This window comes from Microcaecilia unicolor, chromosome 8, assembly GCF_901765095.1.
Source record: "Microcaecilia unicolor chromosome 8, aMicUni1.1, whole genome shotgun sequence".
Taxonomy (NCBI): Eukaryota; Metazoa; Chordata; class Amphibia; order Gymnophiona; family Siphonopidae; genus Microcaecilia; species Microcaecilia unicolor.
The window spans coordinates 155666826-155687944 of NC_044038.1; the positions used below are offsets into that span (position 1 = coordinate 155666826).

Consider the following 21119-nt stretch of genomic DNA (forward strand, 5'->3'; position numbering starts at 1 on the left):
TTCCCAGAAAAATATACCCAGATAAAATGCAGGTGAAAATGTCCACACATTCTGTACCTTTGACAAGTTTCAAATTGAAAGTACAGGGAGACTGTCATCCCAATGACCTCTTTACCCTCTTCCCTGAACATCTGGCTCTGCTACGCCAGCCCAATTCAGCAGACACTCTCTCTTCAACCACCCCCACCCCCTGTAATTACTCTCTCCACCTCAGCTCCTGCAATGACATTCATACTTTTCACCCCACCACCCACCCCAGCAATCAGTCTCTCCATTACCCCTCCACCCCCACCAGTCACTCTCATTCTATCTACTACCCCTTCATCCCCCAGCCCCAAGAGTCACATACTCTGTCTACTCCCCCATACCCCAATCCTAGCAGTCACTCTCTCTCTCTCTCTTCATTCCCTCTATCCCAGCAGTTGCTCTCACTTCTGCTACCCCTTGACCCCCAGTCCTAGGAGTCACATACTGCTCTACTCTCTCATCCCCTAGTCCTATCAGTCAATCATTCTTTTCACCCCACACCACCTCCATCCCAGCAGTTTCTCTCACTCTAATTTTCCTTTACCTCCAGCCCCAGGAGTCATTCACTCTTTCCACTCCCCCATCTCCCTGCCCCAGCAGTCACTCTGTCTCCACCCACCCTCCGAGCCTCAGAAATCATTGGTACACCAAAAACTGCCTCCTTCCCCTGTAGCTCCTTTGGCACAGCCCATGGAAGACATGGCTTCCTTTCTTCATGGCTGCTTATGCTCACTCCAGCCAAACACCCCTGAAACCAATGGGTGGGATGGTGTATCATGTGCGTTCAACACACACATGTGCTCCCCACCCTCTGGCAACAGACAGCCCACAGTTTCTTAGTGCTGATATATAGAGAGGAGTGAAATATATTTCTGTATGACTAAGCAGAACTAATCCTGACTAGGTATCCCTGAGAAGGGGTTGGGAACCCACTGTATTCAGGCAGCCTGGGCTGAATTCAGTAAATGGTGCCCACAGGTGTCAGAATGATCTATGCTAAGCTGGTATTCTATAAAAGGATCTCCGTGCAGAGCGCTCTTTGTAGAATACTACCTTAGTGTGGATTTTCCCCCGGATTCTATATATCGCAATGAGATTTCCGCATGGAAATTGTAGTGTATTCCACAACAATGCACATAACACAACAATGCACATAACCTTATTAGTTAACAGGCCACTTATCAGCAAAGATAATTGCCACTTAATTGACACTAGAAGTTACATGGAGAACTGTCCAAGCATATTATTTAACATGCTGCGTGTAAATTCTAAGTCACATAGTTGAAAAGGGGGCGTAGCTATGGGCGGAGAATGTGTATTTCTAAAGTCTATGCGTGTCATAGAATACACCTGGTCCATGCACCGTGCAGGTTTTACTTGGTGTAACTGCTTGCCACTAAATTTAGTCGCATGGACTGGCGCTCTGCAGATTCTATAAACCGCACAGAAATTCAGCTTATTCTATAAAATATGGTTAAATTAAAAAGTATGCCTAAATTAAGGCACGTTTTATAAAATGCACTTAGGCGAATTTTATTTTGGCGCCAAAATTTTAGGTGTGATATATAGAATCTAGTCCTTTGTGCCTAACTTTGGGCACCAAAGTTTATGCTTGCCAAAACCTGGTGTAAATGCTGGCATGCAATTCATGCCTAATTTCTAGGAACGCCCCCCTGATCTGCCCATATTCCTCCTACAGGCACGCCCCCCTGATCTGCCCATACTCTCCTACAGCCACGCCCCCTTTGGATATGCATACTGTGACATTTAGGTGTGGATGTTATAGAATACTGCTTAGAGCAGATATGCAACAGTCCAAATTGTTGCCAATTAACGTCAATTATTCATTGGATGCCTCATTAATTAAATTGCAGACACATCTGCCCTAAGCATCCAAATTTGTTTACCCAACTTTGAGCAACCTATATAGAATTTGGGGTCCTGCATGCATTAACTGATCGTCTCACAATGCTACTGTGGATCACAGAAGAAACACTTAAAAGACGAATTAAAACATAAAAACTTACTCATCGTCCCCTCCACAGAGCTTGAGAAGGGCATGCTTGTACTCTCCCGATGTGTCATTCTGAAAAGAAAAAAAGGCCAGGAGACAAGTTCTTTTACAGCCCTGTTATGTCTTTAAGAATACTCAGTCTGCTCCATAACTCAATGGCTGTTCGGTCTGCACCTCCCTTCATGCCTAAGTGCAAAGCTTATTATTTTAAGTCAGCTGAGAATTCTCTGTGCAATGTACTTCAGAAGGTCAGGGCCTCTAGAAAGTAAAGCATGCACACAAATGTGTTTCTGGAAGCTTAGGGCTGGCTATAAGTTTTGGATAAAAACAGAATACAAGTGTTACAAGCCTACAAGAAGCCAAGTCATTGGGCAACACAAGCAATTATAAATGCAACCCCCCCCCCCCCCCCCCCCCCATCTTTCCTGTTGATAAGAAGAGAATTTTTAAACTGATTTCAGTATCTGTATGTTTGTGGTGGCTCTTTTGTGCCTGCAAGTCGATTTCAGGGAAACTCTCCATAGTTTCCCTTTGAAAATCCTGCGGCTGTCAGTGCTGCAAGGGATGCTTTACCCTGCATCAGTGGCATAGCTACGTGGGACCATGGAGGCCTGGGTCCCCCCAAATTTCCTCTGGGCCCCTGGTTTTGCTGGTAGGGGTCCCTAACCCCCACCAGCTGAAGCGCTGGTCTTTGGCGCCGCCACATTGCCTGCCCTGCTCCATCTTTCCCTCACGTTCGGCATGCTCCTTTTAGTAAATCTGAGCATGCTCAATTTCACTAAAAAAAGCGTGCAGGATGTAAGGGGAAGATAGAGTAGGGCCGGAGACCAGTGCTGCACAACGCTTCAGTTGGTGGGGGTTGGGCACCCCCGCCAGCCAAGGTATTTGCTGCAGCAGTGGGGGTGGGGGGGGGTGGAGCAGACCAATATGTGCCTTGGGCTCTGGCCCCCTCCCACCATGAGGTTTGGCTATGCCCCTGCCCTGCATACTCTGTAGGTTGAAAATCCGTGGGGAAAAGTAAGTACAGAGATTTCAAAATACTGTACTTCATCCAGCCTGCTCTAACCTCACTTCTGGAGCCACCTCTTTTTCCCACATGGGAAGAGAGATGATATCTTTGAAAATTTACTCTGAAGGACTTAATATGGTCATTAAATCTGTACACTCATTTACAATATTGTGCAAGCGATTATGTAAATAGTAATAGGATGATGAGAATAAATAAGTAATGTGACATTATCATTATAAAATGCCTCATGTGAGTATAATAGCACCTGTCAATATGGAGATGTTAACACACAGATCTTTATTCCACCTTTGAGGCTGGTATTAATTATATACAGTTTGCAACAGCAAAGATATATTGACATTCAACTGCAATAGATTTTTGACTAGCTGCTGGAAGGTACAGGTCCTAATGGAGTGTTAACTTCAAAAAAATTAGTGAAGAAATGTATTAGCTCAGTATCAAGGTTTCTCTCTCAGTTCAACAGAGCCAAGGGTTTACAAGATGGCTAAAATGTCTTTGTGTTGTGGTTTATGTTTTTTTGTCCTCCTTTATGAATGGCTAAACCTGGCTACACCAAACTGCATATGAAGGGTAGCTCCTTGGAGACATACCTGACCTGTTTGTGCCTGCAATCAAGGCACAATTTCTGCCATTTAGGCTGTATTTTATAAGGACACAAGTGCACAGGTGTCTTTATAAAATACTAGACTAATTAGGTGTTTATTTGCCCTTTTATAAAATCACCACGACCTCTGTAAAATGAGGGACTGGTAGATCTCAACAGGGCCTTAAGTCACACCAGGAAAATAGAAAACTCTTATTCATCTTGTTAAATGTGGTAGTTTGTTCTGGATAACATGTAGGTCATTTTCTGAAAGAAAGATGTTTTAAGGGCTGTGCTCACTAGAGACAAAAAAACCCCCAACATGTTTTCTGTTTGTGTAGGAAAAGATTACACAATGCTCAACCTTGAAAACAATGTACATAGGGATTGTATCATGGGCCATGTTTACCTTGATCATAGAGTACAGTGACTTTTCATACTTGGTCCTAAAGGCCTCCCGGATATCCATCATATCAATTTCACTGCGGGAAACCATAATCCTGATCAGTGTGTTATCAGCTGTCCCCATTCCCTGTAAGAGACACAGAGCTATGAGACTCCTAGTAAGTTATTTTCCACAGATACAACAGTGTTGTAAACATGAAGATGATAAAGAGGGTTTTAGATTATGGAGTCTCCCGTTTCCTCTTATTGCCTTTCAGTTCCAGCTCAGTCAGAAATAGAGCAACGATCCTGGCACCATAACTCTTTCTTTACGGCTACTCGGGGATATGTCTCCTACTTTTCATCCCTCCCTCTTAACATCCCTAGTCTGATCTAGTAAGATGGTCCTTCATGACAACGCTTTCCAGATCCTGCAATTATGGACTCTTACTTCAGCTATTAGGCGCTAAATGACCATAACTCCCTCCCCCAACCTAGGGGCTGTGAGCACTGCCTTGACATCATCTCCAATTGATCCAGAGAGTGGAAGATTCCACTCCAGGATCAAAGCAGACTGGCCGGTAAAGGGGGTTGAGAATGAAAGATTCATTTGGTGGACATTCTCCCTTGTAAAAAAAAAAAAAGCCGGTGTGGGTGATCCTGATCATAAAAAAAACTTTACCAATGTCACCCACTGGAAAGGAAGGAGGTTAAAGGACAATGGGCAGGGTTCAATACCCCAAATGATTAGCTTCATAATGTGGGCACCCAGAACCAACAAAATCAAAGAGATGAAGCTGAAATTAACCTTGAAAATCTATATAGGACGAGAAACCATAGCTCAACTATAACACTTGAACACTTCACCCTATTCCGATAGTCATCTTCCTATTACTGTTTGCTTAGATTTTTTCTCACACCCTGATCTTGTTGTAACACCAATTGTAACTGTTACCCTGGTGCCATAACAGGTCTCTGTAAGCCACATTGAGCCTGCAAATAGGTGGGAAAATGTGGGATACAAATGTAATAAATAAATAAATAAATATTCAACCTGGGGTGGGAAGCCCTTCTGGCCATGGGCTGAACTAACTCCAGTGTTCAATGCCAGGGCATGCAAGGCTCCCAGTATCGAATATCTGGGTATGACTGCAGACCCGGAAGTTAACTGGGCACTGGCCAATATTCAGACCGGTGCCCAGTTAACTCAAGTCCCAGTGGAGCTAGTAGATGGCTAAATGTAATGTCACAGTGTTGTATTGTAGAAACAGGGGAATAGAGAAGTTCAGGTTAAAAGACTAGGAGAATAGTTATTCACCTTCATGGACTTGTAGAGTCTGGTTGCAAAATATTCTGTAGTACTCCTAATGCACTTCACTGTGGAAGAGAACAGCAAAACATGACTGACTGAGGTCAAACCACAGACAAGACTATAGTCTAACAGGCCGATGCTCAGAACTCCTGCGGTAAGTCAGTAGCAAAGAAACCTAGCTCGCCAATGTTCAAAGAAAATGATATTTAAATTATATGCATGCTGTAAAGCGAAAGCAGGGGGGTGGGATGTGTTTGGTGCATGCGCTGAAGAGTTTTGCGGTAAGATCAGCTCCTGTGCTCATGCGCCTGACAAAATCTGAACGTGAAGCACACATTGGCATCTGTTTTCTATGCCAATATGGGCTTCCTTCTGCTTCCAAATTATATAAAAACTGGCAGATTTTAAAGAATGAAGAGAAGATTCAAACACCCTAATGCCTGCTCCAAACAGGAGCTATTTTTTTCAGTGGTAAGGTGCCTTTGTTTTGTGTGCTGTTCTCTGAGCACTAGGAAGGAATAGGAAATGACCTCATTAACATCAGTTTGACTGCATTAGCTTGCTATTTGCACTAATCTTTGGCGTGCTTGTTGTCTCCTGCACTAGAGCCTCTGAGCATTCTGTGCTCACTAATGTGGGCACTAGTCTGGTGACAACGGCCTCTAGCGCCCTTGTTTGGTTCTAAGCATCAGAACCAGTGGCGTAGCTATGTGGGGCCACAGGGGCCTGGGCCCCCGTAGATTTGGCCCTGGACCCCCTTGCTGACGACTCTCTCGACCCCCCCGGCCGCCAACCCTCCCCCGCTGCCGTTGGCTACCTTTGCTGGTGGGGGATCCCAACCCCCGCCAGCCGAGGTCCTCTTCTTCTGGCACAAGGCTTCGTTCTGTTTCTGTGAGTCTGACATCCTGCATGTACACGTGCAGGACGTCAGGCTCACAGAAACAGAACGAAGCCTTGTGCCGGAAGAAGAGGACCTCGGCTGGCGGGGGTTGGGGTCCCCACCAGCAAAGGTAGCTGACGGCGATAGCGGGGGAGGGTTGGCGGCGCCGAGGGGGCTAAAATGTGCCCCCTCACCTCGGGCTCTGGACCCCCCTCCTACCGAAATCTGGCTACGCCCCTGATCAGAACATAAATGAGGTCTATTGTGAGGAATTGGACTTCACTTACAGATTATTTACAAGTTGTACCTAATTATTTCACAGCCCATTCAATGAGCTGTGGAACTAGGAGTCTGCTGCTTTCTGACCCTGAATAAATCACTTAACCCTCCACTGCCCCAGGTATAAACAATTAGATTGTGAGCCCTCTAGAGACAGTATCGGCATATAATATGTTTAAATGCATGATCTGACCCTGTATATCAAATCCATGATCTGATCCTACACTATCAATATCACTGTTCAGGAAAATGTTTAAGCCTTCCATAATACACATGATGTACCCTCCAAAAAGCATATATTTATACTCCAGTAAAAGTCTAGCTAGTGCATGGTCTAAAAGCCTTTAGTTACTCTGTGGTACAGTATAACGCAGACACTGGAAATTCAAGAGATTAATGGGGTTTCACGTAAAACTCTAGATGAGGAGTGGCCTAGTGGTTAGGGCAGTACACTGGAAATTGGGGTCTTAAATTTGACTTCTTTCACTGACCCTCCCTACGGAATTGGGAATAAAACAGGCAAGAATTTATAGTACCTGAATGCATATCGCTTATTTTACAGCACTGTATACATCCAATAATGATTAACTTTTAAAACTAAGAAAGCTCCCAGGAGCTTTTCCCCCACTCTCTCATTCCCACCAAAGTTACCACCTTTAGAGAACTCTTGATGGCTCTAACTTTAACACCTTTTGAAGTTCTATAACCGGTTTAAGGTAGTTCTATAAAGGGTTTAAGCTTAAGCTTCTCAAGGCGTTTTCAAGGACTGTATCCTGAGGCAAAAATCGAATGTGAGCCTTACCACAGTCTACTAGAACACAGCCACCTTTCCCTCTGCTACTATTAAGGGTAAATCACAGTTCTTAATCTAGGGGAGACAGATCACCCTGCAGTACAATTTAAAACAGAAGAGAAAAAGGCTAAAAAAAATTAGAAAAAAAACGTACCGACAGACAACATTAGATTCTCAAAATCTCCAGACAGCTCTCCCTTGATGCTTTCTTCAATCTCCTTCCCTGAAATCTTCTTGTATTCATCAAACACTGAAGAACAGAAGAACAAAGTCTTTGCTATATGGTTGGCCTTCCTTAATGATCATGTTGTGTCCCCCTGATATCAGAACATTGGTAGAAGCTTGTCAAATGTCATTGTTTTTACTTTTTATTTTCACCTGGCCTTAATCGCAACAGATTAGAGGTTTACGTCACTCTGAGAGCGATATTATTTCAATATTTGTAGTTGCGATTAATACAAGATTGTATTACTCTTATGAATAGTACATTTTTGCACACTGATTTTTTTTTTTTTTTTACAGGAGGTCCACTTCTGGTTGGACTCAGACTCCTGATGCAGGCCTAGGGGCCGAAACTTAACACTCAACACGAGTCATTTTATCAACCAAATAAAGAATAGATTGTCACCCTGATACATTGTTGTGAGTTTGTCTCCTTCACTGTTGTTCGATATTTTGGAGTTGTGCAGAGGCTTGTTCTGGTTTTCTGTTGGCCTAGCAGTTTTAACCAGTGCTCCGACTAGTCGGACTCAGATCCCAACATTCAAGCTAAGCCAAGACCCACAACCCAAGCATTAAAAAATGAATGAGAGCTTGGAAACTATGCAGGTTCACCTCTTCTCTCTGGGTGTCATCTACAAGCACACAAGAGGATTCTATTTTCAATTGTAATAATTAGGATTTATTAACCACTTTTATGAGGAGATTTATGCATAATGGTGTATTTCAAAAGTCCTCTCAATCTACTGGTTGACTCTTAAGATGTCATTTTTAGAAATCCCAGGTCTTCTGGAAAAGGTAAATACATGAAGGTAAACAGGTCATGGAGTCTAGGTTTAGGGTAGATTTTTGGAGGCATGCTATTTCACTTTTAATAAATGTTTACCAATTATGGATTGCACTGCAAGGTAGAATTGTATAGGTCAATATTGAGCCAGCAATGGTCAGTGTTTCTATAAATGCTGATCATCACCAGCTAATTTACACCTGGATATTCAGTGTCAGGTTATATCCAGGCATTGGTACTGAATATCTGAGTCAGCAGCGGTATGTGGAAGTTATGTGGGTTCAGCAGGTATGCACTGCTATAACCGCGCAGTCCGGGCAAAGACAGGACTGCTATTTAAGTGGTCCTACTTGCCTAGTTAGCTATGGGGGGTACCAGCACAGATTATTGCCAGTGCCACAGTGGTGCGAGGGGATATTCATCAGCACCGCCTGATAGTGCCTCAAAATAGCCCCTCCTGACTCATTCAGCATGATTTAAACAGGAAGGACCTTCTGCAGCCCAGTTCAATAGTTCTGAATATCAGCTCACAATTTATGCCTGCGAAAGAAACATACTAACCCAGCCTGAGATGAAGACTGCTTCTGCTTCCAAGAATATAGATGAACTGGGCCTCATCTGTGCCCCATTTCTGTTCTCCAGCCTCGTAGAGGTCCTGGAGAGGATGAAAGGAAGAGCAACCACCAATACATCATGTGAGTATCCATCAGAACACCATCATCCTCATGATTAGCACCATCACCTCTACTACAGGCACTGCCCCCATTGTCAATGTATTTACCCTCATCAACAAGAAACATAATTTTCATCACCCTAATCAATACACTGCTGGCAACAAACATCCTCTACAGCAACACCATTATGATATTAAAATCACCACCGATACCACCACTGTTATCTAAAGAGAGTTCTACTGCCCAGATTGAGTGATTAATGCAAGCAGACCGCACCAAAAAGCTGTAAACATGGAGCACAGAAGTCCTGATAAAACGAGAGTTACAATTCTGAATCTATTTATTCACAGTAGCAGTTCCTGAACAAGTTCAAATGTCAATTTCCCAAATCTTCCATGGTAGCAATATATCTTCCTACTGAGTATAATAATGCTACATATATACCCTTCTAACTTTTTAATCTGAATTTTCAAATATTTCAAATCAATATGTGATTAAGTTTATGTGTATCATATTTTTTGTGGTTCAACAAAATGTATATATGAAGGACTTCTTAAAAGTTAAGCTGAATTTAACTCCACCACTATAAAATTATTTCATACTACCAGTGGCACATGGAGTTCATATTTTTTAACTTCCTTGCGTGAAACCCTCCCCCCCCCCCCCCCCATAAACCCTCTTATTTTATAAAAAGGTCATCTAAAGTTAGATGCCAATTGCCCATTTAAGTTATAGAATACTAGTAAAAAAGGCCCGTTTCTGACACAAATGAAACGGGCGCTAGCAAGGTTTTCCTCGGAGTGTGTATGTTTGGGAGAGTGTATGTGAGAGTGACTGAGAGTCAGAGTGAAAGTGTGAGTCCAATCCATGCTCCTCTGTCACCTGGCCTCTCCATTCATCCCTATCCAGCAATTCCCCTCTCTGCCTGAGGCCTGCCCTGCAATCCATATCCATCCATGCCCATCTGTCCCCTCCATTCATCCCTATCCAGCAATTCCCCTCTCCCTGAGTCCTGCCCTTCCAATCCATGCCCATCCATGCTCCTCTGTCACCTGGCCCCTCCATTTTTCCCTATCCAGCAATTCCCCTCTCTGCCTGAGGCCTGCCCTGCAATCCATACCCATCCATGCCCATCTGTCCCCTCCATTCATCCCTATCCAGCAATTCCCCTCTCCCTGAGTCCTGACCTTCCAATCCATGCCCATCCATGCTCCTCTGTCACCTGGCCCCTCCATTTTTCCCTATCCAGCATTTCCCCTCTCTGCCTGAGGCCTGCCCTGCAATCCATATCCATCCATGCCCATCTGTTCCCTCCATTCATCCCTATCCAGCAATTCCCCTCTCCCTGAGTCCTGCCCTTCCAATCCATGCCCATCCATGCTCATCTGTCACCTGGCCCCTCCATTTTTCCCTATCCAGCATTTCCCCTCTCTGCCTGAGGCCTGCCCTGCAATCCATATCCATCCATGCCCATCTGTCCCCTCCATTTATCCCTATACAGCAATTCCCCTCTCCCTGAGTCCTGCCCTTCCAATCCATGCCCATCCATGCTCCTCTGTCACCTGGCCCCTCCATTTTTCCCTATCCAGCATTTCCCCTCTCTGCCTGAGGCCTGCCCTGCAATCCATATCCATCCATGCCCATCTGTCCCCTCCATTCATCCCTATCCAGCAATTCCCCTCTCCCTGAGTCCTGCCCTTCCAATCCATGCCCATCCATGCTCATCTGTCACCTGGCCCCTCCATTTTTCCCTATCCAGCATTTCCCCTCTCTGCCTGAGGCCTGCCCTGCAATCCATATCCATCCATGCCCATCTGTCCCCTCCATTCATCCCTATCCAGCAATTCCCCTCTCCCTGAGTCCTGCCCTTCCAATCCATGCCCATCCATGCTCATCTGTCACCTGGCCCCTCCATTTTCCCTATCCAGCAATTGCCCTCTCTCCCTGAGGCCTGCCCTCCCAATCCATGGCCATCCATGCTCCTCTGTCCCCTGCCGCCTCCATTCATCCTTTTCCAGCAAGTCCCCTCTCTCCCTTCCATGACCCCCCCCCCTCGCATCCATGCTCCTCTCCCTCCCATGTGCCAGCCTGGGCCGGCCTTTCCCCCCCCCCCCCCCCCCCGCTCGCATCCATGCTGTGGTTGGCCACCCTCTTCTCTCCCCCCAACGTGCGTTTTTTTTTTCTTCCACCCCCTCCCGCGAACCTGTCGATCCCCCCCCCCCCTGCTGGAACGCCGAAAACTGCCGCCGCCGTTGTTGTACTACCTTCCCTTCCCGTAGGTTGTTGAATCATCTTAGAAAGTTTAACTCCGTGCGTCTGACGTCAGACGCACGGAGTTAAACTTTCTAAGATGATTCAACAACCTACGGGAAGGGAAGGTAGTACAACAACGGCGGCGGCAGTTTTCGGCGTTCCGGCGGGGGGGGATCGACAGGTTCGCGGGAGGGGGTGGGTTTCGAGGGGGCCATAGCGCGGGGGGGGGGGGGTGACAGCTGATTCCGAGGCAGTAGGAGGAGTAGGGAAACACGCTGCGCGTGTTTCCCTACTCCTCCCCTTGCCTTGCAATCAGCTGTTTTGACGTCAGTGACGTCAGTGCGTGTCTGCCTCACAGACCACCTCCAGCCAAGGAGCCACGGTCCCAAGCACAGAACGTTGGAGGTGAGAATTATTATATAGGACTAGCACTTAAAGAGTGTGATTGTTATTCGCATTTTAGTCATATGCTCAGCAATATTCTATAACTTAAGTGCACAACTGCCTTAGCATGTAAATGCAAGGGGGTTCTCAGGGGAAGGAGCATGGGTATAGTAACATAGTAAGTGATGGCAGATAAAGACCTGAATGGTCCATCCAGTCTGCCCATTATCAATTCAAGATGAAATCAAGATGAATTTAAGATGAAATCATTTACACAATGATTTACACTAAAATCATTCCTTGATGCAGAGGGGACTTGCACGCTACCGATTAGAACACCAAAGCTGTTTCATTTTATATATTTTTTGAAGTATATTTTGAAAAAAATTGAAAAAACAGTTAAAGTTAGTGAAGGATATAGGTGGTTTTTATGCCACTGAGTGAAAGCAGCATGAGTGCCGTTTTTGGTGTAGTTTGAGCTTCTGTGGCTTTTCCTTCTGTTCTTATATATAACTATAATGATATTCTGCGACATTTTTAGTGAAGTGAATTATTTTTGAGCACAGCTATACCTAATACATTTCAGATAAGTGCATATGGTTATTCTATATATTTTTGAATAATTTGAGCGGTTGGGCACTGTGAAGGGATCACAATGTGATACACTTAATTGCAATTAATAAGCAGATACTATGAGCTCCTGACTTCTGAGAGTTTCCCACCCTTACACAATAATTTTCTTAAGACTTTGCTTTGATTCAGCAGTCTCCTATTGAATAGGCTCAGTCTTGTCTTTGCATTTTAGTCATCTTTGTGGTGGTCTCTTTTGTATGCATCGTCCTGGCCGGGTAACTGTGATTCTTAATGATTTATACCTTAGCATCCTGTTGTACCAGATCTTCACTCACAACATCATCTTCCTCCCGAGTACCCTGAAAGAAGAGGAGAGACAACCTCAGTATGGTAACCTTTTACTGGACATGATCTTTTGCCTTAGCAAAAGGTGGGCTGAAAGGAAACCTACCTGAAGTAACACAACAAGCATTTTTTTGAAATGGCCCGATGTGTCTCCAGTGATGTCATTCTCCAGCTCCTTGCCATAGGCTTCACACCATTAGGAAATAAAACAAAGAAACAAGAGACAGGCATGTGAAGCTTAAGCCAGATCAGCGATACTCCTGCTCCCTTCCAAGCCCAGTCTATATGGCACCCTAAGTGTAGCAGAACATTCTCTGTGACGAGTAATGCAGTTCATGATTATAATAAAAAAAAAAGCTTTAAAAACTGCTAGGAAAAACTACTATTCTAAGATGATCGGAGTTACCATTTCAACACTAGGTGTTTTTTTTCAAATTGTTAAAATTCTTACTAGCATAGCTTCCTGTCAAACTTGGGTCTCTGAGATGATTTCAGTAGCAGACCAATTAGCTGATTATTTCTGGAGCAAAATAAGTACTCTTAGATCTTTGGTCCCTGATACAATCTCTGAGTCTACTGAGTTTTCTTCTGGAGAGGGGATACCAGGATACAGAATTTGGATGAATTTTTCATCTTCCCAATGGTGTGATTTTCTCTATATGTAAGAAGTATAGTGCTTCCTACTGTATGTTGGACACCTGTCCTCCATATCTAATGCAATCAGCTCTGGCATCATTTTGCACCCATCTGTTAAATTGGATTTAAGTGCAACTGACCTTGGGTAGTTTTCCCAATGAATGTAGTGAAATAATAATTACTCCAATACTGAAGGACTTAAAACAACCTAATACCTTTGTTTCCAATTATAGGTCTATAGTTCAATATTACTTTTTCTAAGATAACTGAGGAGTTGGTAACACAGCAGTTAGAATAATATTTAAATATGTATAATATTCTGCATGCTTCACAAATCAGATTTCTGTTCTACGTTTAATACTAAAACAGTAATAGGTTATCTTTTGGACCATGCCAGAGTCTTACTGAGTGAAAGAAAGAGTGCTTTACTGCAGTGGCGTTCCTAGGGGGGCGGACACCCGGGGCGGTGCCCCGCCCCCCTCGGTGCAGCACCCCCCCCCCCAATGCAGCGCGGACCCCCCCGGGTGCACGCCGCTGGGGGAGGGGGGTGCCGCAGCACGTGCCTGCTCAAGATTAAAGTAGTCTGTGAAAGTGAGTGCCTGAATCAAAAATCTAATTTGATATGTCTCAAAATAATTTCAAGTGCAATGCAATTTCCTCTTTAGAAAAAAGATTTCTTTACTAAAGAGGCAATTTATGCCTCAGTTGAGACTGAACTATCAACTAAAATACCCGAGATCTCTATAATTGTAGACAATTTATTCTGTACTTGATTAATACAGATTGAACTAGGAATAGAATCTGGTTTGCTATCAATAAAAAAAAAATTAATCTTGTCAGTATTAAATGTTAACTTGTGGCAAAACATCATTTACCTGACAAATCTATGTAGTGTTGAACTCTAGAAGGATCAACCTCTGAAATAGAATTTGATGAAATGAGTAACGGCCCAGGAAGTAACCTGTTCCAGGGCAGAGGGAGCTGCAGCGAACGTGCGAAGTCAGCGAACTCAGAGCAGGCGCGCGCCGCGGCACCCCCCAGCGGCGTGCACCCAGGGCGGACCACCCCCACTGCCCCCCTTGGTACACCACTGCACTGCTTCAATTTGATCCTTCCTCAGTGTTTGACCTGGTAGATCACGCTATTCTTTTACAGATACTAGAGGAAATAAGTATTATCTTTCTGCACTAATTAGGATTTATGCTGGAGAGTAATTTTTTTGCTATATAGCTTTGCAGATGATATCTCGTTACTCATTTCATCAAATTCTATTTCAGAGGTTGATCCTTCTAGAGTTCAACACTACATAGATTTGTCAGGTAAATGATGTTTTGCCACAAGTTAACATTTAATACTGACAAGATTAATTTTTTTTTATTGATAGCAAACCAGATTCTATTCCTAGTTCAATCTGTATTAATCAAGTACAGAATAAATTGTCTACAATGATAGAGATCTCGGGTATTTTAGTTGATAGTTCAGTCTCAATTGAGGCATAAATTGCCTCTTTAGTAAAGAAATCTTTTTTCTAAAGAGGAAATTGCATTGCACTTGAAATTATTTTGAGACATATCAAATTAGATTTTTGATACAGCCACTCACTTTCACAGACTACTTTAATCTTGCCCATTTGGGATGCACTAAATGTCAACTGAAGAGATTACAAACTGTGCAGAACACAGCAGTACATCTGATTTTTGTTCTAACCAAATATGATACCATTTCCTCTTTTTATGTTAAATTTCACTGACTGCCCATTGAAGCCATAGTTCTTTTTAAATTGACATGCTTTTTATACCAGATATTACATGGTATGGCACCAAATTACCGATATTCCCATTTTCAATTTGCTGTTTCTTTAACATAGTAACATAGTAAATGACGGCTCAGAGTTTGATTTGTCCTTGCCTTTCTCATGGCACAGACCGTAGAAGTCTACCCAGCACTATTCTTGTATTAAGTTCTGAGCCTAACATTGAAGCCCCTTAAAATTTACACTCTAGCCCATCCCTATCTATTCAGTCACAATCAGGGCATAGACCATAGAAGTTTGCCCAGTTCCCATTTTGTTTCCCAATTACCAGTGTCGCCACCCAATCTCCTCTAAGATTCCGCAGAACCATTCCTTCTAAACAGGATTCCTTTGTGTTTAAGGGCTAGAAGGTCGAATTGTGTAAACTTGTTTTCTTTCCCTTCGCCTAGAGGAAGGAAAAGATTAAAGATCTTTGAGATGACATTGGCATTTCAAGCTGCCAGACACTGTAAGGAATTTGCTGGGATACTTTTGTCTTCCCATTCTTATTTGCTTTTCAGGAAAATGTTTAAGACTTTGCTTTTTCAGAAATTTTACAAGATTGCTTAAGTGACCTTTGTGAGGTTTTTTTTGTCTTCCTAGAGGATTGTTTTGACTCTTGTTGTCTTTGTTACCTGCTTTAACTGTAAGGTGAAAATGGGATATAAAACCAGATATTATGTTATGGTATGCAAGTTAATGTTGGACCTTCTCTAACTCTCACCATCCTTGTATGCCGTGACGAGGGCATGTATCTCTTGATTTGTCCGCGATGCCAGGATTTCAATTAGGCTCTTCTCATCTGTACCAATGCCCTGTTTAAAAGGAAAAGAATTGCTTTTGCACTGATCTTGGAAAATTCACTCATTTTTGGAATTATCACATGCAGGAAACGTCTCTAACGTTTTCTGTTCGGTGGCCATTTGGAAAAAAAATCCAATGCGCATCACCTGCTTCTCTTACTGTAATGCCACCTTGGCATAAAATGTAAACAGATGTACCCTCAAAAGAAATCAAAGGCAGAAAGACATCTCTTTATGGAGAACTAAAACAAGGCATTTTCATACCAACAAAATGGTAGCAGTATATTTATACTGAGGGTGCTTAAATGCATCACTAAGAATGTTAATTAATGAAGGCCAATTTGAAATTGATGCATCATATGTACCTGTCTAATGTCTAATTCGTCATTGTATAGCAAGCATCAAAAGGAACTTGGAACCGAACCTTATAGTCCTGCCTAGACATCTCCAGTTTTTGGAAGAGTATGTTAGCTCTCATATATAAGATTATGGGTACATGTATCCATACAATATAAGCATCATGCTTATTTCAAATTGATATTGATGCCTTCATAGTACATAATTAATAAACAATACACAAATAATAATACATAATACACAAAGGACTGTTCATAGCCAAAGAGTACATGTTACTGCTCAAACTCACCCACCGGATTTGACATTACAGAGAAATCAGATTCGCAGAATGAGGAGGAAAAAGTGGTCGACAGTGAAAGACGTGGGTTTGAAGACATATAGGGTAATAGTCAACCCATGGCACTCAGCGGATTTTAAGTTACTGATAGCCAAGGGTAGAACTGAGCCGGATATTGAACTCTGGGCCATGACTGGGCTCCGGAACCAAACATTTGGGTATATGCAGTCACTGACCAGCCTTGTGCCCGATTAGCTTGGTTGATAACATTAGGACAGCCTTTTTGCTGTCCAAACTTTATGAGCTTATTAGCTGGTTAGTGTACTGAATATCACTGCTCAATCGGTTAAGTACCGAGTCCGCCCAAATTCCCCCCATGGACCACCCAAGCACTAACCAGGAAGTGTAAGAATGGTTAATGCAATACCGTCCAGTTAAGTACCACTGAATATCAGCAGAGAGGCAGGTGGCTCTTCTGCCCCATTAAATTGCTTTGAATATCAACCCCACAATCTTTTCAGAGTACTTGGAACCCGATTCTAGTTTCTGTCTCTTCACAAATCAAAGCCAGATTCTAATTTCATTATTAACTGAAGTCAGCAGAAGTTGAAAGGTTAAGGTTTAGAATTCTTAACCATGTGAAAAGATATGTGTGCCGTTACATTGGGCGGAGTTTAATGTATGTTAGATCTCTGCAAGGAAAAGGATGGTAGGTGAAGAGAATATGAGTGGGAGGAAAGGTTGAGTATGATTAATGCTTGAGTTTACATCCTTTTGACAAATTATATGATTTTCATGACTATCTTTCACTTAAAAATGTGACTATTCACTAGAACAGTAAGAGATGCTAAGATGTTACACTTTTGCAAAATGTAATTAAAATTATAATTAAATCAAAATGGGACAGTTCCACATTAGCACTGGGTCAATAATCCTAGTGGGCACCTAAGATGAAGCAATTATCTTAGTTCCAGGACTATTATATAGTGTCCATCTCCCAACAGAGATTAACTAAAAGGCAGTGATGCCTTTATCTGACCCCTTACCTGGACAGCATCTTTAATTTCTTTAGCATCAAAGTAAGAAGGTGGCCTCATAAGACCAACAATCAGTCTTTCAAATTTCCCTGTTAGTTCTGACTTCAGGTTATCAATGAGGTCCTGAGCAAGAAAGATAAACAGAAAGGCGTGTCATCAGATTCAAATCTTAGAAGACTTGCAAGAACAGATAAAAAGCATGCAACATAATTTGCTACAAAAAAAAGGGAACAAGCTCACCTACACTGACTGAAAGCAAAAGAAAGCCATGAAGAACATGAGAGTAACGGATCCAATGTATTAAAATGCACTATTCCGAGAAATTACATAAATATCTTCAATGTGTCTATGACCACTTTCTGAAAGGCAGCCATACCAGTAGGAGTTGCACATCTGCCAACTTACCCAGGTCCAGATGGCATATTTTAGGCCACTCCTGGACTTCTGATAATCCTATCCCAATGTATTCAGGGATTGGAAGCATTGATTTCAAAGGGTAGGATCAAGGGCTACAAATACAACATTGCACCGGCAACATAAATTAAATACCAGGCCTGGCCTAAAATGTCCCTGCTGGAATGGGGTAAATTGGCAGACCATAAGCTGTTGCTGACAACATGCCAAGATATAATTATTATCAACCCACCTGAAAGTAACAAATGGCAAAAAAAACAATCAAACCAAAATCAAAATGATCTCATATTATCCTAGACTACCTGAATCAAGGGGATTAATAAGCCATGTACAGTGGTACACCTTTGCATTCATACACGAGGAAGAATAGCATCAACTGATTTAACCTTCTTCCTTCCCACCTCCTTTTCACCCTCTTTTTCCCCTATGTAACATTTTGCTCTTTCATCTTCTTTTTTGGACCAGAAAATCTAGAGCTGGTCTTGTCCCCTTCAGCCTCATTGTGAGATTCAATTTTCCATAATTACCTTTCCATAAATTGATATGAATGCCTGGCTGATCTGCTGACGCTGGCGGTTGCTTCGGGAGGTGATCAGGTCAAGGATGGCTTCTTTGTTACTGCCTACAGGGAAAGGGAAAGAAAGAGGCAAGGATGGTAGAGGAAGAGAAAGAGAGGAGAATGAAGTGTGAAATTTACATTTGTCATCTAGGTTGTGCACTGTTCCCTCTAAGCTGAGTGGAGTCATCCACCTACAGTCCTGCCAGTGGGTGGTGCTGTTTCACTATCACATTTTCAATAGCGAGGGACAGGCAAGCTCTGCCAGACTCCAGGGAATCTGTCTCTAGAGACTGAAACACAATATTGAAGTACTGCCTCCTACTGGCAGCAATGCAGTTGGAGGACTCCTGTTCAGCTTAGAGGGAACAGTGGTTGTGAGCAAGTTATTATTACAATTTCAACTTTAATGAACTTCCAACATCTTGTCCCAAACTCTTGCAGATGGCAGAGCCACTGTTCCTTCTGTACATTCTAGGATGCGCACAGAAAAGTTTGTCAGGTCATTTTTTACTTCATTTTGATTGTGTCTAAAGTTATTTTTAACACATATTAAAATATGGAAATTGACTTTACATGTGTAAGATCGATTTTGCACATGTTTGCTTTTAAAGATGCACTAATGTGCATTAACAAATGAGTATCTCTAGTAGGTTCTATGGATAAAAATGGATTATTTCACCTACCAAATCCCTTCATTGCCTTGTGGAGTGCCTCTGCATCTTTACTAGCATCAAAGTCAGGGAAATCTTTCACAGATCCCCTGTATCTTCCACCCTGTAACAGTAACAAGGAAACATAAAAACACTCGTACCCACATTAACATTCCTGTTAGCAATCCATCACCAATGTTTTCTGAGAAAATGGAGAAAAAGAAAGGGACCGAAAAGAATAGGCCTTTTTTTTAGGGGTGGGGGTGGGGAGTTCATTGGTTCTTACAATACAAAGGCAAAGTTGTGTGTACAGTTTTGCAAACAAATGTTCAATTTATTTTTACAAAATATTTTGAAAGCAAGGGAAGCCATGCAATAAAATAAATAAATAAATAAATAAATCTCAGTGACCGTGGAGTCATAAAGTTCCTGTTATCATATACACAGAAACCTCACTTTTAAACCCTCAGTTTGTGGTAGAAATTGTTCTTCCCATAAAAGAAAATAAGATTCACCCATTAACTTTAGCCCAATCCTGAAGGTAATAGGAAAACCAGACGGACTAAGGACTGTACCGAGCTGGAGTTTCGGCCTGTGTGCTTCCACGCACCCCGCCCACTGTGCCACAGGCAAAAAGAGGAGACAAAGAACAGGGAGCAATTTATGGCATCCCGTCCTGCCTTGCAGTCTGTGCGGCTGCATCATTCACACAGCCCGTGGTAAGGCCCTGGACACACTAAATACCCACTTTCTGTATCTCAGTGGTTCCCTTTGAGATTTACTAGTTTGCACATCACATAAGCAAGAGCTGCAGTTTGTTTATACAGCTCACATTTTCCATCTTCCATCTGGCTATTGTCTGGAACAGCCTGGCCAAGCTCTTAAGGATCTCACCTTCCAGGAGTGCACAGTTTAGAATAATATACTGTTTTTCTTCACTTCACAGTACTGTCTAAAACCCTGCCTGTCTAGTTCCCTTCCCTTACTTTTCTCCCTCTCCTGAGGAACAGAGCCGGAGGGATGACTTTTGGAGGGACAGAGACACCCAACAAGTAACAGAAGAGAGACTAAACAGCAGTCGGAGCTAGAGGCAGACAGACTTTCCTGGGCTTCACAGCGAATTTTAGAATACCACTGTAGCTCCTTGTGATTCTGGGCTAGTCACTTAACCTTCCACTGCCCCAGGTAAAATACTTGGATTGTGAGCCCAGTAGGGCAGAGAAAGTACCTACATGTAATAAATGTAAACCACTTTGATTATACCAGAAAAAGAGGGTATATTAAATCCCATTACCCCTTACCCCATTTACACATATAAGTGATTACAATACCACTATTTACAGGTTTTCCAGCTGCCTAAAACTAGGCAACCCCTTGCAAAGTCACCCTGCATACATCCAAGGGCCCGAACTTTTACACTGATGCCAAGTCAACGCCACTCTTTTTGGGCATGTGTACATTTGTAAATGACTGCGCCCGCTGTATATGCTGGCAACTACACTCGTATTTTACATCACTCATATTTTACAAAAGGCTCCAGGGCCTTTGGTTAAATAGAGGGGGAACTGAACATATCCCAACTTTGATGTCCCAGTTCTGAACTCAATGACGTATCTAAAACGGGCCTTCACATGTGGGATTAGGAAAAGTACAAAAACCAAGAACAAGGTGCATTATGATTTTCCAAACTTGTTATTTTTACAATAAACCCTCGTATGCCTTGCAGTGGGCTAAGTATAACAAATGGATACTGTTGATGCCCTCATCTCTTGGCATTCAGTCCTGGAAAGACTGTTTTTAATTTATTAATATTGTTAAAAAAAAACCTGATTCTTCAGCTCCAACATCTTCACTGTTTGGTTTTTCACAGCAGTTAGTGTAATCTGCTTATTAGCTGAAGGCCTTCCATTCCCCTCCCCCTCACTGATTTATACTTGCCTCTAGCGTTTTACGTTCTGGAGATATAAATAACCCAGACTGGGTGGAATTAAATTCTCTGCATAGCTTTTCTTCTGTAACTAAATGCATTGCTGGCCTCGAGATTAACATTAAATGTT

The 21119-nt window shown here is 42.8% G+C and overlaps 1 protein-coding gene across 3 annotated transcripts in view; it reads right to left on the reverse strand.

Annotated features, from left to right (window-relative positions):
- ANXA6 (annexin A6) overlaps nucleotides 1-21119 on the reverse strand; it is an 82333-nt gene that overhangs the window by 35850 nt on the left and 25364 nt on the right. For all 3 annotated transcript variants that reach the window (XM_030213601.1, XM_030213599.1, XM_030213600.1), the window contains exons 3-13: nucleotides 19096-19186; nucleotides 18381-18475; nucleotides 17449-17562; nucleotides 15690-15780; nucleotides 12644-12723; nucleotides 12495-12551; nucleotides 8870-8963; nucleotides 7457-7552; nucleotides 5357-5415; nucleotides 4064-4186; nucleotides 2055-2113 (exon numbers count right to left, since the gene is read on the reverse strand). In XM_030213601.1, coding sequence (XP_030069461.1) covers nucleotides 2055-2113; nucleotides 4064-4186; nucleotides 5357-5415; nucleotides 7457-7552; nucleotides 8870-8963; nucleotides 12495-12551; nucleotides 12644-12723; nucleotides 15690-15780; nucleotides 17449-17562; nucleotides 18381-18475; nucleotides 19096-19186 — 959 coding nt within the window. The remainder of the gene's footprint in view (nucleotides 1-2054; nucleotides 2114-4063; nucleotides 4187-5356; nucleotides 5416-7456; nucleotides 7553-8869; nucleotides 8964-12494; nucleotides 12552-12643; nucleotides 12724-15689; nucleotides 15781-17448; nucleotides 17563-18380; nucleotides 18476-19095; nucleotides 19187-21119) is intronic.